General features: G+C 35.1%; 2 protein-coding genes across 10 annotated transcripts in view; both read left to right on the top strand.

The window, feature by feature from the left end:
• LOC129751042 (uncharacterized) overlaps window positions 1-18,977 on the top strand; it is a 525,666-nt gene that overhangs the window by 318,917 nt on the left and 187,772 nt on the right. The window lies entirely within an intron of this gene.
• Window positions 8,835-16,994, top strand: LOC129758408 (neuropeptide CCHamide-2 receptor-like). Its single transcript, XM_055755907.1, has 4 exons — window positions 8,835-9,107; window positions 9,781-9,950; window positions 10,042-10,356; window positions 15,619-16,994. Exons 1-4 carry the CDS (start codon window positions 8,835-8,837, stop codon window positions 15,857-15,859), a joined length of 999 nt encoding a protein of 332 aa, XP_055611882.1. The 3' UTR covers window positions 15,860-16,994.

The following is an 18,977-nucleotide window of genomic DNA, read 5'->3' as shown; positions in this document are numbered from 1 at the left end:
TAAAGTGCCGCTATTAAGCCTATTCCTTTTGTGATACCCGATAGGGTACTTCTGTCCTAAACGCCTTGGCGTTGTAAAATGCCAACGACTTTATTTGAATAAATTTTGAGGATTGACGAAGTATTGAGTAAATTCTTCTTACACAGATGTATTCTTGAAACAAAAACCCTATAATAAGTTAAATACGTACCGAAAAAAACGGGATTACATAGATCATCGGGGTAATTTTGATAAACATGAAATATTTCCACATAATCATCAATAACTTAGTCTAAAGTTAAAATATCTCAAAACTTTTTTCTACGTTTAAAAACCCTCAAGTTGAGTTTCAAATTAGGAAAAACTTGGTTTGTTTTAAAAAAACTTGAAATGTAAGTAAAAATGAAGCAGCAGGTTGATTTATTTGAGAGTTCAACTTTTTTTCTTAGTTAATGTATAGTTTTGGTGTAGTTTTTGTTGTATTTTGAGGTAAATTTTTGATATTTTCAAAATAGATACATTTTCCAAGAGTAAACCAGTCTAGGATAAAAGAAACCCTATCAAATGGTAAAGTTTGAAGGAAAAAATTAAAGGGGAATAGTGCGAGGGACTTGGAAATTGAATGAAGGTAATTTCATTTTTTCTGTAGTTCAAAATTCATAAATTTCTAATGTTAAAAAATTTAGCCCCTTATTTACGCAGCATCATTGTCCATCTTTCGATTGTAATTGTAGTTCGGCCTTAACACATTAAGGACAACGATGTTGTTTTTTTTTGGAATGCAAAGAAATCTAAACCAAGCAACATTGAAATTCAGATTGGTATATCTCAGAATTCACTGGAAGAAAAGTTCAGTTTTGTAGACTTTCATGGTTCATTTTTATCAAAATTTGAGTTTGTTCCAAACTGCCTTAACAATTGATAAACTAGCAATTGTAAATATTATGCAGGTGTTTTGTATCCTTTATGATCAAGAAAACTGAACGGTCAAAACCGTCAAAACCGTCAAAATAGAGACTGATCAATGTAATCCCAAAGCAACAAATTCGAATCAGAGACAAAAACGATTTTAAAATCAAATTTAAAGTAGTATAATAAATTTCTGCAACCATGTTTTACGTTCATAGAAGTCCAGTACTGGTTTCAAAAATATGAAAAATGCCACATTCCCCTTAATAGACAAATTAATCGAAAAATGTTGAAAAAAAGTGATCAATCTTATCCCGGATTACGGTCCCTATGATGTTTTCAATTATCCGTAGAAAATCCGTAAAAAATGCTGAAAATCCGTTGATTTCGAGCATCGAACCGTAGATCCGTAGAAGTGCTTCAAATCCGTAGATCTGACAACGCTGCCCCCCAGTGTAAATTTTATTCCGAACAAACAATCATAAATAGATAGATAGATAAAACTTTGATTTAGACTTTTAAATTCTTTCGATAACATCGACTACTAAACGTTGGCCAGGATGGAAGGATATTGATTGAAATTTACCAGCCTCGGTGTCCACGATGGAATTGCCACACTATGAAATTTCTCTAACTTTTTAACCGTTGGGTAGAATTTAATGCAAATTTGGGTGGATTTAGTTCATAGTGCATTGTTTACACGCTCTTTTTTTAAACTCAAAATTAAGTAGTTTTGGTTCAAAACAGCACTTCGGTGGCCTCCCTCAACTTTGAGTTTGACTGGGCAATAGCAAAATTAAGTTCTATAGGCATACTCAATACTAAGTTCGGCAGCCGAACTTGAATTTATATTTTGATGATTAAAATTTGTTGTACCCGGATGTTGCAATTACAGAGCGGTGGAAAGTTTTGACACTCCCGGTCAAAGAAAATTTCCGGATGTTACTTCCCACGGGAAGTAAACAACATCCGGAAGTTTCCGGACATTCCAAGCCGCTCACCATATGATGACAATGACGGATTGAATTTTACGCTGACACGGTGAACATGCATTTCATTATGAATTTCCTTCATAGTCTTCCGGTAATTGTTCCGGAACGACAAAATTTTGCGACGTGTTTGTTAGTTGCTGTTCCGGTTCGTACTGAACTCGCTAAGTGTTTTCAGTCCAACAAAGAGAGTTCAATTTTTAGTTCATAAGGTCGAACTCAGCTTTGATCCCTCGCCGAAGGGAAAAAAAGGGATCAATTTTGAGTTCGCAGTTCGAACTCCGTTTTGATCCATCGCTAGGAAGAAAAATGGTACTTAACTTTAAGTTCATAGAATCGAACTATGTTTTGAACCCCGGTCATACTTAATTTTGAGTTAAAAAAAAGAGCGTGTACATCCTGCAAGTTTTAAAGTCCTGTGATCAAAACTCGCGGAACTGGAGTCGAAAGAACAGATCGTGCGTGATAAAATCTTGCGCATTCATCACGAGAACAAGGATCTCTCGCGAATCGCGAATTTAACGGTGTCGCGAGTGATAAAGCGGTTCGAGGAACGATTTACCACTGATCGGAAGCCCAGAAGTAAAGAAAAAAGTATTCGGTACATCACCAAAAATCTCGTAGTTAGGGTCTTCAACCGAAACCCGAACGCCTCCGTTCGGGATGTGGCTAAGAAGCTGCACCTAAGCCGAAGTTTTGTCCAGAAGGCCAAAACTAAGGCTGGGCTTCAAGCGTTCGAGGTATAAAAGGACCCTAATCGCGACGAGAAGCAGAACAAGTTCGCCAAAACCTGTGCCAGGAAGTTGTACCTGAAGGCCGACTTCAAACAGATCCTCGGCAATCTGTTTCTCACGGCCAAGGATAAGTTCAACGTACCGGAGCATGTCCGCAATCAAAAGATGTACACATTTGCGAATAAATTCCTGGTTTAGCAAGCTATCTGCACGTGCAGCAAGCAGAGTGCATCTTTCTTGACCCAGGACACGATGAACAGACAGGTGCACATGAAAGAGTGCTTCCAAAAGCCTCTGCTTCCTCTCCTTCCTTCCTTCCTCGTAGTTGGTACCAGCAAACACTGGGTTGAAAATAGTTCCCAGACTATGAGCCTGTTAAGTAACCTGTTCGCGAAGGATATTTCAAGTAGTGATTAATCAAACTTCGAAAAAGAAGATTTTGACCGGTTAAACAAAAAAGACTCTCGTTATAAAAATCGTGGTGGTGAAAGTAAACATAACACGATGGATAACGCATCGTTACATGTTACATCTGACATATATTGATCGATGCCTTGAAATCGCTCACACCAGAAAACGTTCGCCGATTTGACGTGTGTGATGTTAAGGACATTGTGGTTCCGTTTGACCACGATGTTCCTACCACGCCAACGGCAGTACAATGGCTTGACCAGGGTTCACCAGGGCTACTGTGAAAACATGGGAAGATATAAATTGAGTGGGGCTTGTGATATAGCTCAGTTGGCAAGTCCGTTGTCTCCTGAACCGATGTCCGCGAGTTCGAGCCCAAAAGTAAACATCGAACACAGTTGTACCGGATAAATTTTTCAATAACGATCCGCCAACTGTAACGTCGATAAAGTCGCGAATGCCATAAAGATGGTAAAACGACTATAATCGAAACAAAAAAAAAATAAATAAATTGAGTTTAGTGAAGGAGTTCCCAACTTCGGTTGATGTTGTGAGTATCCATCAGACAATGATGAACTGAAAAAAACTGCCGAGTGAGAGCTTGGAAACCTATTTCTACAGCCATGTCGCGTTGGGTAGAAAAGAAAAGCTGCCCGATCAAGCCACCATAAAGTTTATTGTTTCGGATCACGATCGCTCAGTTTGACTCTCTACCTGTGCTTTTGAATCAGTTGAAGTGGGTAGCCGAAGTGAAACAATTGAAGCCGATGGAATTGTCTCGTGGATTTTTGTCGAAGCCAACTGCGAGAGGAGAGACTACTTAATATATGAAGTGTTACCGATGTAGTAGTGTTGGCCTTGTAGCAGTAACGTGTACTGTGAAAAAGGTGGGAAGGTCAATGAACGTCGAGTGTTTTCGATGCAATGAGAAGGGGCATTTCGCCTTCGATTAGCCACCTTGGTAGAAAGTGGTCGGCAATGATAGCTACCTGATTGCCGATATTCCTGGAGTTCGATTCAGCCAGAGAAGAACGTCGTCTTCGCGGATGATATGAATGCTTCAGAGGAGACCAGCGACGACAAGGAAGACATCGACGATGATCTCGTCTGTCAATCTGGAGACGATTAATTGTTCCGCGGATATCATCAGATTCCTATGTCCGTGGACAGTAGAAGATTGACTGCCTTCTCGACCCTGATTGACCACTACGAATACGTGAAGATGTCATTTGGACTGTCCAATTGTAATGCAGTGTTCTTGAGGATGATCGATGCAGTTATTGCTCCATTCCGACGGATGGGTTTCGTGGCGTAAAGTTCGAAAAGTTGCTGAAGGCAATATCAGAAAATTGACTATTAACGAATCTAGAAAAGACGCAGTTCTGGATGAAAAAAGTAAACTTTTTGGGCCACGAAATCAGCGCCGGTGAAATAAAGCCAGGGCACGATAAAATCAGTGTTATTAAAGACTTTCCAGTTGCTAAAGCTTAGTTCTTTTAGAAATGGGACACTTTCTTTTGCTAATAGTTCACTTACTAATAATCGGAAATTCTAACTTTTTACAGCATTTTGCTGCCTGTGAAAAGTACTTTCAATCCTATTTTTTTTCCAAAATTCAGAGTTCACGTGTTTTCGAGATATTAACGATGTAAGAGAAAATGAAAAAAATAGTTTTGCACAGTTTCCTTCAAAATCCGTCATTATTAAATCGATAGCTGACAAAACCGTTCATTATTCAAAGAAAAACTGTATGTGAGTGTAGGAAAAGTATGCAAACACTGTCGAAAATGTCTACAAAGTTCAAATCAAGCATTGGAGTGAAGCACCCCAAGCAACCAAAAGTCTCGTTAAAATGGTCGAACACAGCTTAATCAGCATAATCAATGTGCTGAAGTTCGTTTTATTCAGCCCAAAATTTAAGTTCTTATTGAAACTTTAAAGTTCCATTACAGATTTGAATGGCATTCTATTCAGCCCACAAGTAAACGTTTAATCAGCAAAAACAAAAAATAATTCTCCTCTCCTCTCTTACTTTGGTCATCACCAGCCCATGTGGTGCTGCCGGTTTCTCGGCATCCATCTTTATTCCTCCCCCAATTGATCTTATTTAATTTAATGCTTTGTTTTTAACTTCGTGTGATACATGCCGGCACGCACGCCAGTTCTGCTACACAATTATTTGATTCGCTTACTCAAGCAATCAAATAACTTAATGGAAAAAAATAGTCCTGGTACCAGATTTGAACCCGATCCTCCGAGATGATAGCCAAACACGCTGCCACGACGCCACGCCTAGATGTTGCCTTGCCGGCAGCTAAAATTCGAAGTGGTTATAAGCTTCCTAGAATACCAGCCCAGTAGCCCAGAAGGGCAGCCAGCGGCCAGCAGCAAAGACGCATGTTGATTATTACTTACAAACATTACGAAACGGCATATAAATCAATCATCCGTTAAAAAAATATCGGTTTAAAAAAATGGAACTCCATGTTTATAACCGTTAAGCATAAATTATACAAATTCTTGAGTTTAACTTGATATTGAATTAATGAACTGTTTCAACTGACTTTCTATGTGTGATAAATTCGTAGAAAGTAAATACAGTTGGACGAAATTTCATAAATTCAAAATATTTACTCTTTTCAAAAACAATCATTTGCGAGATAGCTTTAAGTTGTTTTGAGTAGGAGTTTCAAAATAAATTATACATTTTAACAATTTCCAAGCTAAAAAAAATGATTTATTTATTCTATGCCCTTTGGTGATGTTCGTTCACATTTCATATTCACGAAATGGCGGACATGTCTCAAAAAAGGCTATTTGAGGAACTTTATGGAACTTGAAGTTCACAGAAGGCTATTTGAGACCTAATTTGTAACTTTTATACTGTGTGGGTGCGATTGACATGTCACAAAAATAGCTATTTGAGGAACTTTTTGGAACTTCAAGTCCATAGAAGGCTATTTGAGGAACCTTTTGTAACTTTCATGTTCACATTTGAGAAAATTCGGTACCAATTCCCTTTAGAACCTTTGTTCAGCGAAATTCGAACTTGGGAGGCACGAGTTTAAGTAGATATGAGACTTTTGGTTGCTTGGGACATGATCGGCAACTACGGTTAAGGGTCATCAGGGAAGTCAAGTCACATACCAGCATTTTTAATATTGAATAAGCGAAAAACTAAGTGTAGATTGTTCAAATGTCCAAAAAAAATTCTCTTTTTAGCTGAAAGTGTTGACTAGTTATGAGTTTATGAGTCATTCAAACCTAACCTCACAACAAGTTTTTTGCTAGTTCCAGAGCTCGTAAGCTGTGTAGCCAGTACCGAGGTTATGAGACAGATGATTTCTGATGAACGACAAAACTTATGAAAAGAGAAGTATTGGACCAAATAGTAGCAGAAATTGAAGGAGGAGGGGGCAGCCACCCAAAATATAGATTAGACGAAGAGAAAGTTTGAAAAACTGATCAAAATCATGACTGAAGTAAAGTAAAGAAATTTCATACAAAAAACGATAAATATTTTTTTTCAAATTTTTTCATGAATTATCATAAATTTACTTTTATTTCCTTCATAGAAAGTATTCCGATCAAACAAATGGTTTTTGAGATACACGCATTCGTAGCTGTCCCATTTCTAAAAGAACTAAGCTTTAGTAGTGTACGCGACGTGAGAGAGTTTCTAGGCCTGGCGAACTATTTCATACGTTTCGTGAAAGAATTCAGTTGGGTGGCCGAACGATTAACACGGTTTACAAAAAAGACGCTGATTTACTGTGGAGTGTTGTCCAACAATCGGCTTTGAGAGATTCAAAGTAATGATGTACGATCCAAAGAAAGAGATCGAGCAAGTACAGCTATAAGTTAAAGGCGTTAGCTATAGTGGAGTCGGCGGAACGTTTTCGGAAGTATGTGCAAGGCCGTCATGTGAAGATGGTTACCGACTGTGAAGCTGTTAAGAAAACGGCGAAGACGCAAATACTGCTTCTTAGGGGAAAGTGGTTGCTGAAGCTGTTGGAATACGACTATGAATTAGTTTATCGCAAGGGTGAGAAGTTGTAGCATGCCGATTGCTTAAGTCGAAATCCAGTGGAAGATCCCGTGTGTGAGGAGCCCGAACCCGTGATGGCCAGTGTAATGGAAATAGATATTGCCGAGGATGAGTGGCTAAAACTTTTGCAGCGAGAAGACATGATCGTGAACGTGAGCTGATGGCGATTCTGTACGCCCAATCTGTCGATAACCGGGGTAGGCAGATCCATAATCGATATTACCTGCAAAGTGACGGTATCATGCGACGGTGCAGTGATGGCCTCAAATGGGTGGTCTCTACACGTGCCCGTTGAAGGATTTCATGTAGCTACCACGATGACTTGGGCCATAAAGGTGTTGATAAAGTGTACAGAGCGATCAGCCGCGATCTTAGGTTTCGTCGAATGAAAAACTATTTGAAGCAATACATAGCCTCCTGTGTGTACTGTGCTTACGTGAATAGTAAAAGTTGGACAAAAAAAGGTCTATTGCACCCGATCGAGAAAGTGTCGATTCCATTTGATACGATCCATTCAGATCACCTAGGCCCGTTTGTTCGCTCCTCTCTGTATAACGAGCACATAATAGTATTGGTCGACGGTTTCACAAAGTACATCGTATTGAAAGCTGACAAAACCAGTGATCCAAATGTTGAGTGATGTGTATACGACGTTCCGTAAGTCGAATCGCATAATAACTGATTGTGGAACAGCGTAAACATCGAAAGAATTCGAAGAGTTTTGTGGGAAGACCGAAATCAGTCACGTAAAAGTAGCAGTTGGAACTCCTCGGGCTAACGGACAGGCAGAACGCGAAACCGCAACGTTTTGCACTCGATCAGGTGCACGGTGAAGGATAACGATAGAAGTTGGGATAAGCACCTCCGCATGATCTAGAGGAGATTGAATGCTATGGTGAACGATTCTACGAAAGTATCGCCGCATTCGCTTCTGCTCTGCTACAATCCACAGGACATCATGCAGAATCATTTGTTGATGATGTTTACTTCCGAAGTATCTTCAGTTTACATTGTTAATCCGACGTTTAAACGTTAAACAATATTTTCATAAAAAAGTACTGTGAATGACTCCTTTTTCTTACATTTGGCCCAAAAATTATTATCAAGGGGAGGGATGAATACAGAATTTTCAAAACCATCAAGTGCAAATTTGCAAGATATTCATTCGTAAGCTTGTTAGATTGCTTGGTTTTGCCGGACTTGCCCTGATATTTAATAAAAATTTGGAAAAGATCCGGTTCGGTTTTTGTCACGGATATTGCTTGCTAATTACTCCGAGCATCGAGGATGCATTGATTAGGTTGATTTTTTGTTCAACCTACATCCTTCTTGTTTCCATATCGTTCGTCAACGTTCATGAACTTTCTCAAGATTAATTTCATTATCTTCATTAGCTGCACGCTCGTCACCAACTGGAAGCTTGAATTTGCTAATCTTGACGGGCATCTTGTAGAAGCATAATTCGATGCGATTCGACATTTTTTTTTCAAACGAGCTGCGAGGATGCTAACCGGATTAGCATCAAAAGTTTTTCATATTTTCAGAGAAAGAGTTGACGCTCGAAAGCTGCCACCACCCGTGTTTGGTTTATGGATTTCATTAGCGGGAAAAGCTTATTGGACTGATGGCACTGTGGAAATGCATAATCGGAATGGATTATCTATAATTAGATGGTTAGAAATTCAAAAGTTCATAATTTTGAACAATTTTCCTATGCTTCCAATCGAGAAAAATTCAAGATAATAGTTATAGAAAAATAAATTTATGAAAAATCGAGTCCTGTTAACTAATCGACTTTATTTTTCTATTGCTTCCAGGTACATATTTTCGCTGGCCCTGGCCGATTTGCTGCTGCTTCTCGTTTGCGTCCCGCTGGCATCGCTCATCTACACCCTGGAAAGCTGGCCGTGGGGTGTAACGCTGTGCCGGATAACGGAGTGCTTCCGGGAGATCAGCATCGGCGTATCGGTATTCACACTGACGGCATTGGCAGCGGACCGGTACTGTGCCATCGCCAATCCACTGCGGAAGCTACAGGTGCGTTTTCAGGAGGAAATTTAGTCTAACTATTATTGGACAATTTGCGCCGGAGGGTCCGGTATTTTAACCAAAATTTCAACTAAACGTCGTTTTGGTATCTTAGAAAGGAAGAATTTAATGGAATTTAAAGATATCGCGTTTTTGATATCTTTAATATTTTCTATAATGATGTTTGTTATTTTTGTTATTTTAATAAAAAAAAAATCAAACGTTTATATCTTATTCATTTCAATTTAAAAAAAAATGTTTGATTGTTGTTCTGTTCTATTTAGAATTTTGCCAGGCATTGCTTTCAAAAATCAAATTTAACACGCAAATTTTGTCAGGTTTTTTAGAATAATTTTACTGAGTTTTTTTATGATACATGAGAGAAAAATCTGGAATGCTAAATTGTGATCATGAATTTTTAGTCTAAATTAGAAAAAGCCTGTTTTGCTCACTTATCAAGTGAGGTGACCGGGATCTCAGATTTGTGCTTAATAAGGATGGGGCTTTTCAAAAGCCAGAAGTTTACATTGATCTATATACGAAGCTTGTGTGAAATTTGATGAGAATCTGAGGCCCCTCGGCGCAATCCTGTAGCGATAATCAAGAAATCTCCGGGAATCATCTGCCAAATCACAAGCCGGACCGGCTACCAACCAATTTAATTATTTTCCTTCGTCCCCAGACCCGTCCTATAACGGTCATCGTGGCCGTTTTCATCTGGCTACTGGCCATCGCTCTTTCGATTCCATCGGCAACGATTGCCGACGTCGTGGTGGTGGAAATTCCGAATAACACCATCGAGTATTGTTCCCCTTTTGGGCAACGGTCCAACGAATCAGTCATTTATTCCAAGTAAGTTTTATTCGTCAATTCCAGAGCTCCGGAATCCGGAATCGAATCTCTGACAATCCGGGTGCATCATCTCCCCGTTTTTCTCGCACAGATACAAGACGGTCATCAATTCGGTGGTTTACTACTTCCTGCCGTTGACGATCATCGCCATCCTGTACATCCTGATGGCCTACCGGTTGCACGTGAGTGCCCGGGACATGCCCGGTGAAACGTCCGGTCCCCAGAGTAGGTCCCAGGCCCGGGCACGGCGTCACGTGGCCCGGATGGTCATCACCTTCGTGGTGGTGTTCATCATCTGCTTCCTGCCGCACCACGTGTTCGCGCTGTGGTTCCATCTGAGTCCGAATGCCCTGTACGAGTACGATTACTTCTGGCACATACTGCGCATCACGGGGTTCTGTTTGAGGTGAGTTCCAATTGAGATGAATTGATTTTGGAAATTGAAATGATGGAAGTTATGAAGGCTGCCCTCATTTACTGTACAGATTTTCTAGAAAAATTGTGTCAAGAAACTATGAAAATATGAAAATCACAAAAATTGAAAGAAATGACAAGAATTAAAAAAAAAATACAAAAATAAAAAAAATGACAAAAATGACAAAAATGACAAAAATGACAAAAATGACAAAAATGACAAAAATGACAAAAATGACAAAAATGACAAAAATGACAAAAATGACAAAAATGACAAAAATGACAAAAATGACAAAAATGACAAAAATGACAAAAATGACAAAAATGACAAAAATGACAAAAATGACAAAAATGACAAAAATGACAAAAATGACAAAAATGACAAAAATGACAAAAATGACAAAAATGACAAAAATGACAAAAATGACAAAAATGACAAAAATGACAAAAATGACAAAAATGACAAAAATGACAAAAATGACAAAAATGACAAAAATGACAAAAATGACAAAAATGACAAAAATGACAAAAATGACAAAAATGACAAAAATGACAAAAATGACAAAAATGACAAAAATGACAAAAATGACAAAAATGACAAAAATGACAAAAATGACAAAAATGACAAAAATGACAAAAATGACAAAAATGACAAAAATGACAAAAATGACAAAAATGACAAAAATGACAAAAATGACAAAAATGACAAAAATGACAAAAATGACAAAAATGACAAAAATGACAAAAATGACAAAAATGACAAAAATGACAAAAATGACAAAAATGACAAAAATGACAAAAATGACAAAAATGACAAAAATGACAAAAATGACAAAAATGACAAAAATGACAAAAATGACAAAAATGACAAAAATGAAAAAAATGACAGAAATGACAAAAATGACAGAAATGACAAAAATGACAAACATGACAAAAATGACAAAAATGACAAAAATGACAAAAATGACAAAAATGACAAAAATGACAAAAATGACAAAAATGACAAAAATGACAAAAATGACAAAAATGACAAAAATGACAAAAATGGCAAAAATGACAAAAATGACAAAAATGACAAAAATGACAAAAATGACAAAAATGACAAAAATGACAAAAATGACAAAAATGACAAAAATGACAAAAATGACAAAAATGACAAAAATGACAAAAATGACAAAAATGACAAAAATGACAAAAATGACAAAAATGACAAAAATGACAAAAATGACAAAAATGACAAAAATGACAAAAATGACAAAAATGACAAAAATGACAAAAATGACAAAAATGACAAAAATGACAAAAATGACAAAAATGACAAAAATGACAAAAATGACAAAAATGACAAAAATGACAAAAATGACAAAAATGACAAAAATGACAAAAATGACAAAAATGACAAAAATGACAAAAATGACAAAAATGACAAAAATGAAAAAAATGACAAAAATGACAAAAATGACAAAAATGACAAAAATGACAAAAATGACAAAAATGACAAAAATGACAAAAATGACAAAAATGACAAAAATGACAAAAATGACAAAAATGACAAAAATGACAAAAATGACAAAAATGACAAAAATGACAAAAATGACAAAAATGACAAAAATGACAAAAATGACAAAAATGACAAAAATGACAAAAATAACAAAAATGACAAAAATGACAAAAATGACAAAAATGACAAAAATGACAAAAATGACAAAAATGACAAAAATGACAAAAATGACAAAAATGACAAAAATGACAAAAATGACAAAAATGACAAAAATGACAAAAATGACAAAAATTGACAAAAATTGACAAAATTTACAAAAAAAAAAAATTAAAAAATTTCAAATTTTTTTTTTTTTAATTTTAAATAAATTTGGAAAAAAATTGAAAAAATATTGGAAAAATATTTAAAATTACAAACTAAATTACAATATTAAATTCCAAATTGAGATTTTTTTTCATTCTGGTGGTTTTGGTCCCGTTTTTTCAAAATCAAAATTATATTCCAGTTTTTTTTTCGGATTCTGTATCCAGTTTTGGATTTTAGATTTTTTGTTGACATCATCATTAGAAAAAAAATAACCCTGGTTCAAATTTGATTTTGCATTTCAATAAAAATTTTGTTAATATTTTTTTAGTCTTAAATGCATTTTCAATATTAAGTTAAAAGATCTCTGAATATGAACAAGAAAAAAAAAATAGAACCCATCTTAAATTTTTGCTCACCATTAAGATACGAAATTCTCTAACTTAGTATTTTGAGGAATATAAGCTTTACAGAGCTTCTAACTGGCGATCCAAAAATTCATTACAATGATATTGATCATTCGAAATCAATATTTTTAATTTGGATTTACAAGTCAGATATACATACATTAAAAAACTTAAACAATGAATTCAGATTCTAACCCAAAACATGAGAATCTTTATTGAAGATTCGGACGAATTTTACTTCTTAGCTTATATAGCTTAAATTCTTACCTGCAATTGATACAGAATTTTTTTTTGTATAATTCAGAAATTGTATTGAAATTAGGAAACAAATCAAATTTCAAATTCCGATTCGGTATTATTATTCAAAACTCAGATTCAGATTCAGCTGAAAAATTTGGTTTGGTTTGGTTACACAATGCAGCAGAAAATCACAAATATTTGAAATTTTTGTTTAAAGAAACAAACTCATTTTTATTTTCTAGAATTATCCATAAAATTTTACGTATAAAATCGATTGTTAATTAAAAGTATTCGCTGATTAGAAAGGAATTCACGTAAAAATCAACAAGGGATGCCACAATCTCTTAGTGAATTGAGTAATTTTTCAATATAGCAAATTTTGAAGAGCCAAATTTCGAACTAGAATTTTAATTTTGGATCTCGTTTGTTCGATTCAAATTTAAACTGTAAAATTTCAATCACGTTTCTTTTGAAAATTTTATGTTCAATTTTTATTAATGGAGAAAATTAATAAAGTTTGGTAAATTTATCTTACTTGATTTAAGGATAGAATTAGTTATTTTCCAAAAAAAATAAGGCTTTCTTATAATAACTTCTTTTTTGCCCATCAAAATAACCGGAATCTTCCAGATTCTTGAGCAAATTAAAAGTTTTAAATCATCGATGAAAGTAAGTTCCCTATTTTGTTATTGAAGGTTTCATTATACAAATAAAACTTACAATTTTAACAATTTTTTAAATGAAAATTTATCTAAAAATAATAACATTACCGAAAATACACAATAAATAAGGAAATGGATTTCTAACATCATCAACATCAACTTAAACAATAATAAATTTTACTGATAAAATAAATCATAACTTCCAAAACAAATCACAATGAAGTTTCAAATCAATAATATTTTCGGTAAGTCATGATAAATTTTTCAAAATGATGTTTCTTATTCTGAACTACAAATTTTTGTCTTTGAAGTTCGGTTAATTTATTAAAAAGAAAACTATACTATAAAATTCGATAAATTCATTTGAAAATTAATGTAAAATATGAAGATTGAAAAGATAAGATTTATACCATTCAAAAAGGATTTTTTTTAATATACACGTCTTACCATTATAAAAACTTATTTTAGAATTTTATTGATAACTTAAGGGAGAAGCGTTTTGGTGCTTATGTTGTAATTATTGATTAGGTAGATTTTACCGTCCTGAACTCGAAACTTTTGTCAAATTTGTACTATCACATTCAATTTTGGTGACACGTAGTTTAAAATGTGTCAGTTTAAAATCTCATTTTGATTTCGTTTACTATACTTTATTCAATTGAAGAAAGATCTTTTGATGATTATGATGCATGATCTAAAAAAGTATAATTCAATATTTTTAAATTGCGACCCAGAGATGGGTCTTGACTCAAACATTCAGTCAGCGAAACTATTTTTGTAGAGAAATGAATCCAACTTAGATAAAATTTCAGGGACTAGATAAGAGAAAAAAAAACATCGCATGTTTTTCAACATCGATTTTCTCTTATCTAGTCCCTGAAATTTTATCTAAGTTGGATTCATTTCTCTACATATAATTCAATAGTTTTGAAAAAATTTGAAAAATATCATTAGGTACAAGTATTTTAACATTACTGCAGAAAGTTAAAAAAAAATGGATTTCATTTAACAAATTTGGTGAAACCTTCAAAACAATTCGAATAATGCTTCATAAAATATCTTAAATTCAATTTGGTTTAAAACCTTCTTAAACATTCGTTCTATGAGGTTTCCCTCATAAACATAATAGCAAACTTTTATGATTTTTTTCGCAGAACTCAAGATTTCTCGAAGTCTCGAGGAAAGTTGATAATTGATTTTAATCTTTTGTTTTGAAATGCTATGTTTTTGTTTTAAAATTTTGTCAAAAAAGGGTTTTTGTATGTCAAATTTTGAGTTTTAATATAACAGGTTTGTTGAATTGCAAATCGAAATTGGTCAGTATGGTCAGTGCTTAAACCTCATGGAATAGAAGTTAGGAGCCGTCCATTAATGATGTCAGGCTTTTTGGAAAAAATGGAAATTTGGAAATTTTGGAAATTTGGAAAAAATGCCGCCAACTGCAACGTTGATAAAGTCGCGAATGCCATAAAGATGGTAAAACGACTATAATCGAAAAAAAAATGTTCAACTATTTAAAGCAAGTTTGTATTAAATGACTTTCGGTTTTCGCATTGTTAGATAGTACGCTTGACATTTATGTCTTAACTTAACTTTTGGAGGAAACTAAGCCCTTTTTGGTTATTTAATTGAACGTAATAAATCAGCAGTTTATCGTGATACTTTGATTTTACTAGAGACAAGGTCTTTGATGTAAATAAACAAGAACAAGGAATCAAAAATCCAGGAAACAAATTACTATCAATATTATGTGCTTTTGAGGACTTAAGGTTTTGCATATGAATTACAAATGATTCATATTTTGATGATTTAATATTTTCATTCGTTGTCTTTCAAAGACAAATTTGTTATTTGAACTATTTCCTCGTAAGGAGAGTGGAATTAGAACGTATTGTATGAAATTCTAAATCGAATTACAAATTAATTCCCCTATCCCCTCCCTGGATAACACTTACACTCTCCGGAAAAAAAATGTCTGAAATTGGTTTATCATCTGCTATGTGTTTTAAACAATGCACAAAAAAAACCAATGTAGAGGAAGTTTCCAGTGAACCTTATCAAATGTTTGACAGATTTATTAAGTTAATAAAAATATCCGGCAAGTGATTAAATGAAATCTTTTTTTTATCTTTCCTCCGCAGCTTCCTCAACTCTTGTATAAATCCGGTGGCCCTGTACTGCGTGTCCGGTGTCTTCCGGCAGCACTTCCATCGGTACCTATGCTGTCGGCATACTGCTGTTCAGCGGCGGATCGGAATGTCCTCGGCGGGAAACGCCTGTGAAACGAGCTTCGTATCGACAATACGCCGTTCGCAGCACAATCACCATAACAGCATCCGCAAGTCCTTGTCGGTGCACTCGGTCCAGAGCACGAAAAGGTGAGAAAGCGTCCGGCTGACGGTTTACTTCCAGGATACCGGAAACGGTCGCGGTGGGACTGGTGTTGATGGATCGTCCGCCGGAAATGGCATCAGCCGGAATGGTGGATCATCAACCAAGGGTGGTCGGAAATGATGGTTCGGAAAGCGGTCCCCGGCAGATCGTCGGTCCCCGGCAACGACGCTAGAGAATCGAATCGACGAAGAGACACCGAGCCGGATGTCCCAGGAGGCCGAGTACGGAACCGTAGCGCGGACCTAGCTCAATTTCCGTTCCGGCAGCAGAAGCGAAAGAGGTCGGAACAAGGATATCTTTACAATCGACTAATTCAATTAGTAGGAAAATCCTTGCAAACACTCAAACAAACTCGAACGAATTTACTCTATATAGGCTGTCCTCACGATGTGAAAAGGGCAGAATAGCAGCGTATCATCCAGTCAGAGGCGTATTTTAAGGAAGGTCATACGTAAGTGATGAAAAAAAATTCCAAAATTGTCATTCTACTGTACATTAAACTCAACGGATCAAAGTTTTGATTTATCCTAACAAACATAAACTTTCCCAAACGGAATTTTACAAAAACATTAACGGTGTCTTTCCGGATATTTTTATTCCAACAGAACCGCCATCTCTGAAGTAAGATCATAAGACACAAGTGAAATTTCAAGTTGCCCATACTCTCAAAGCAGTCCAATATTGATACGACTCACAAACACTATGCAGCCCGTATCCACATAACAGTCCCATGTGCATTTCTATCATTTTTTTCTAACCTGACAGTTCGTAATTTTTAACACAGGACTCCAATATAAAACAATTGAAAAGAGAGTTTGTTCTAGAAATTTTGAGAAAAATATCAACTAGTGACTGTTCCATTAGGCTGAGTCGATTTTCGGTCCTTTTTGAATTTCTCAAACCCTGGGGTCGTAAAAGCTTCGTCTTGGTCCAAAACTCATCCATGATTTTTTGTAGAATTTTTGAGTAACGTTTACATGAGTAAATTTGAACTTTTAGGTTTGTATGGGAAAATTGAATATTTTGTACTGAAAAAATCAACATCATTTTTGTTTCTTCTGTGGAACCGAGCCAGCTCACAGTTTGTGTGCCAATTTATAAAATTCCTTAAGGAAATTTTCCTCTGAACAACTTTGTTGAAGACCGTATCTTCGTATTTTATTAGACAAAAAAGTTATTAGTTGTTTAACAGAGGTATGTCATTGATAAATAATAAATTCAATTGACACCACTGCTGGAGCCTCACGAAGTATTGCAGGAAAAGCAGTCATGCAATACCTCGCTATAGGCAACCTGCAGGGATGTCAATTGAATTTATTGTTTGTCAATTCGAAAAGACATACCTCTGTTAAATAGCTAATAACTTTTTTGTCTAATAAGATACGAAGTTACGGTCTTCAACAAAGTTGTTCAGAGGAAAATTTGCTTAAGGAATTTTATATATTGGTACACAAACTGTCAGCTGGCTCGGTTCCACAGAAGAATCAAAAATGATGTTGATTTTTCAGTACAAAATATTCAATTTTCCCATACAAACCTAAAAGTTCAAATTTACTCATGTAAACGATACTTAAAATTTTTACAAAAACTCATGGATGAGTTTTGGACCAAGATGAAGCTTTTAAGACCCCAGGGCTTGAGAAATTCAAAAATGATCCCAAATCGACTCAGTCTACTGTTCCATATGTAATATACTCGCATAACACTCCCATATGTGAAATACCACGGATTTAGTTACTTTCCAATGTTTCGTTCGGTGAAATAATCTTTGATTTATCGCATTGAATCATTTTAAAAAAATCAACTCACTTGATGTCGAGTTATGCACACTTGCTTTCGAAAGCAGGCCAATAAGGAAGAAGCAATGTCTTCCTAAGCGAAAAACTTTCAGATACAATAGAAAATCATAAAAAGATTCAACTTACAATGTGGAATTCGCGATATTTCCTCAAAAGTATGTTTTTATGTTCGAGAATCACATTTAGAAGTTCAAAAATGACTTGATTGGAGTCTTTGAAAGTAGCTAAGTTAGCAAAACATAACTTATGCGAGTAAATATGAAAAAGGTCTCGAATATGCTCGCATAGCAGTCCCATAACAAGTTAAACGGTGCTCCTGACCTTACCAATGGCCCAAATTGTAAAATTTCAGGTCCTACTATTTGTTGTGATAACCTAAATCAGATTCCATCAAAAGATTTTCGTTTATGCTGGAGGTTGTGGTCACAATTCAAAAATATATTCCAAAACAGAAAAAGCTGATTTTCTCGCTTGCTCGTTTTTCCATATGGGACTGTTTTGAGAGTAGGGGCAGTATGGGGCTGTTATTAAAGTAGGAGCAGTATAAACGCCTCTTATTTGAACCAAATTTTAGTGTCATACACTAGGTTTTTTTTCAAATCTTTTTCTTCACGGGCTTATTCCAGCTGTTCCATTGCCTAATCTTGTGTCACAATTTATTTGAGGAACCAAACAAATTGGATTCAAAGGTTGATACAAACACTGCACTGTCGTAAACCGAGGTATTCCTTATCTTGATTGCCGTTTTTTCGCAAAAAATTCGAATTAAGAATGACCCACCTAAAGAATGAAGAAAGCGAGAATATATGTAGAATTTAACATGTAAAGTCTAATAATTGGTGAAATGTATTTTAGAATTTGTATTTTTGTTCATTATTTAAATGTTGTCAGTTTTGTAAACATGGTCAATTTTGTCATTTATATCAGTTTGGTTTGTTTTAGAAAATTTAGTTTTTTTTTTTAAATTTATGTTATGTAGGTGATTCTTGTTTGTGAATTTTAAAATATTCTATGTTTTCTAGCATTTTTATGAATTTGATCATTTTTGTCAAATTTGCAATGACAATGCAATGTCAAAATTTGCAAAATTCACACAATTAACAAAATTGCCAAAATTGACTCAAATGACAAGATAAAAAAAACGATAAAATTGTCATAAAATTACCAAATTCACAAAAATGACAACATCAAAAATGACTTTAATGGCCGTAATGACAAATGTGACTAAAATGACGAATACATGAAGATTGGAAAAACGACAGAGATCACAAAAATGTCGAAACCGACAAAATATGTCAAAATTTAAA

Source organism: Uranotaenia lowii, chromosome 3 (genome assembly GCF_029784155.1).
Source record: "Uranotaenia lowii strain MFRU-FL chromosome 3, ASM2978415v1, whole genome shotgun sequence".
NCBI classification, from domain to species: domain Eukaryota; kingdom Metazoa; phylum Arthropoda; class Insecta; order Diptera; family Culicidae; genus Uranotaenia; species Uranotaenia lowii.
This window is presented reverse-complemented; position numbering and strand designations above follow the sequence as displayed.

Coding starts and splice junctions, on each gene's coding strand:
- LOC129758408 (XM_055755907.1), top strand. CDS start 8,835: ATGAAAAATCGAGTCCTGTTAACTAATCGACTTTATTTTTCTATTGCT. Junction 9,108..9,780: donor ATCCACTGCGGAAGCTACAG/GTGCGTTTTCAG, acceptor CTTCGTCCCCAG/ACCCGTCCTATAACGGTCAT. Junction 10,357..15,618: donor ATCACGGGGTTCTGTTTGAG/GTGAGTTCCAAT, acceptor TTTCCTCCGCAG/CTTCCTCAACTCTTGTATAA.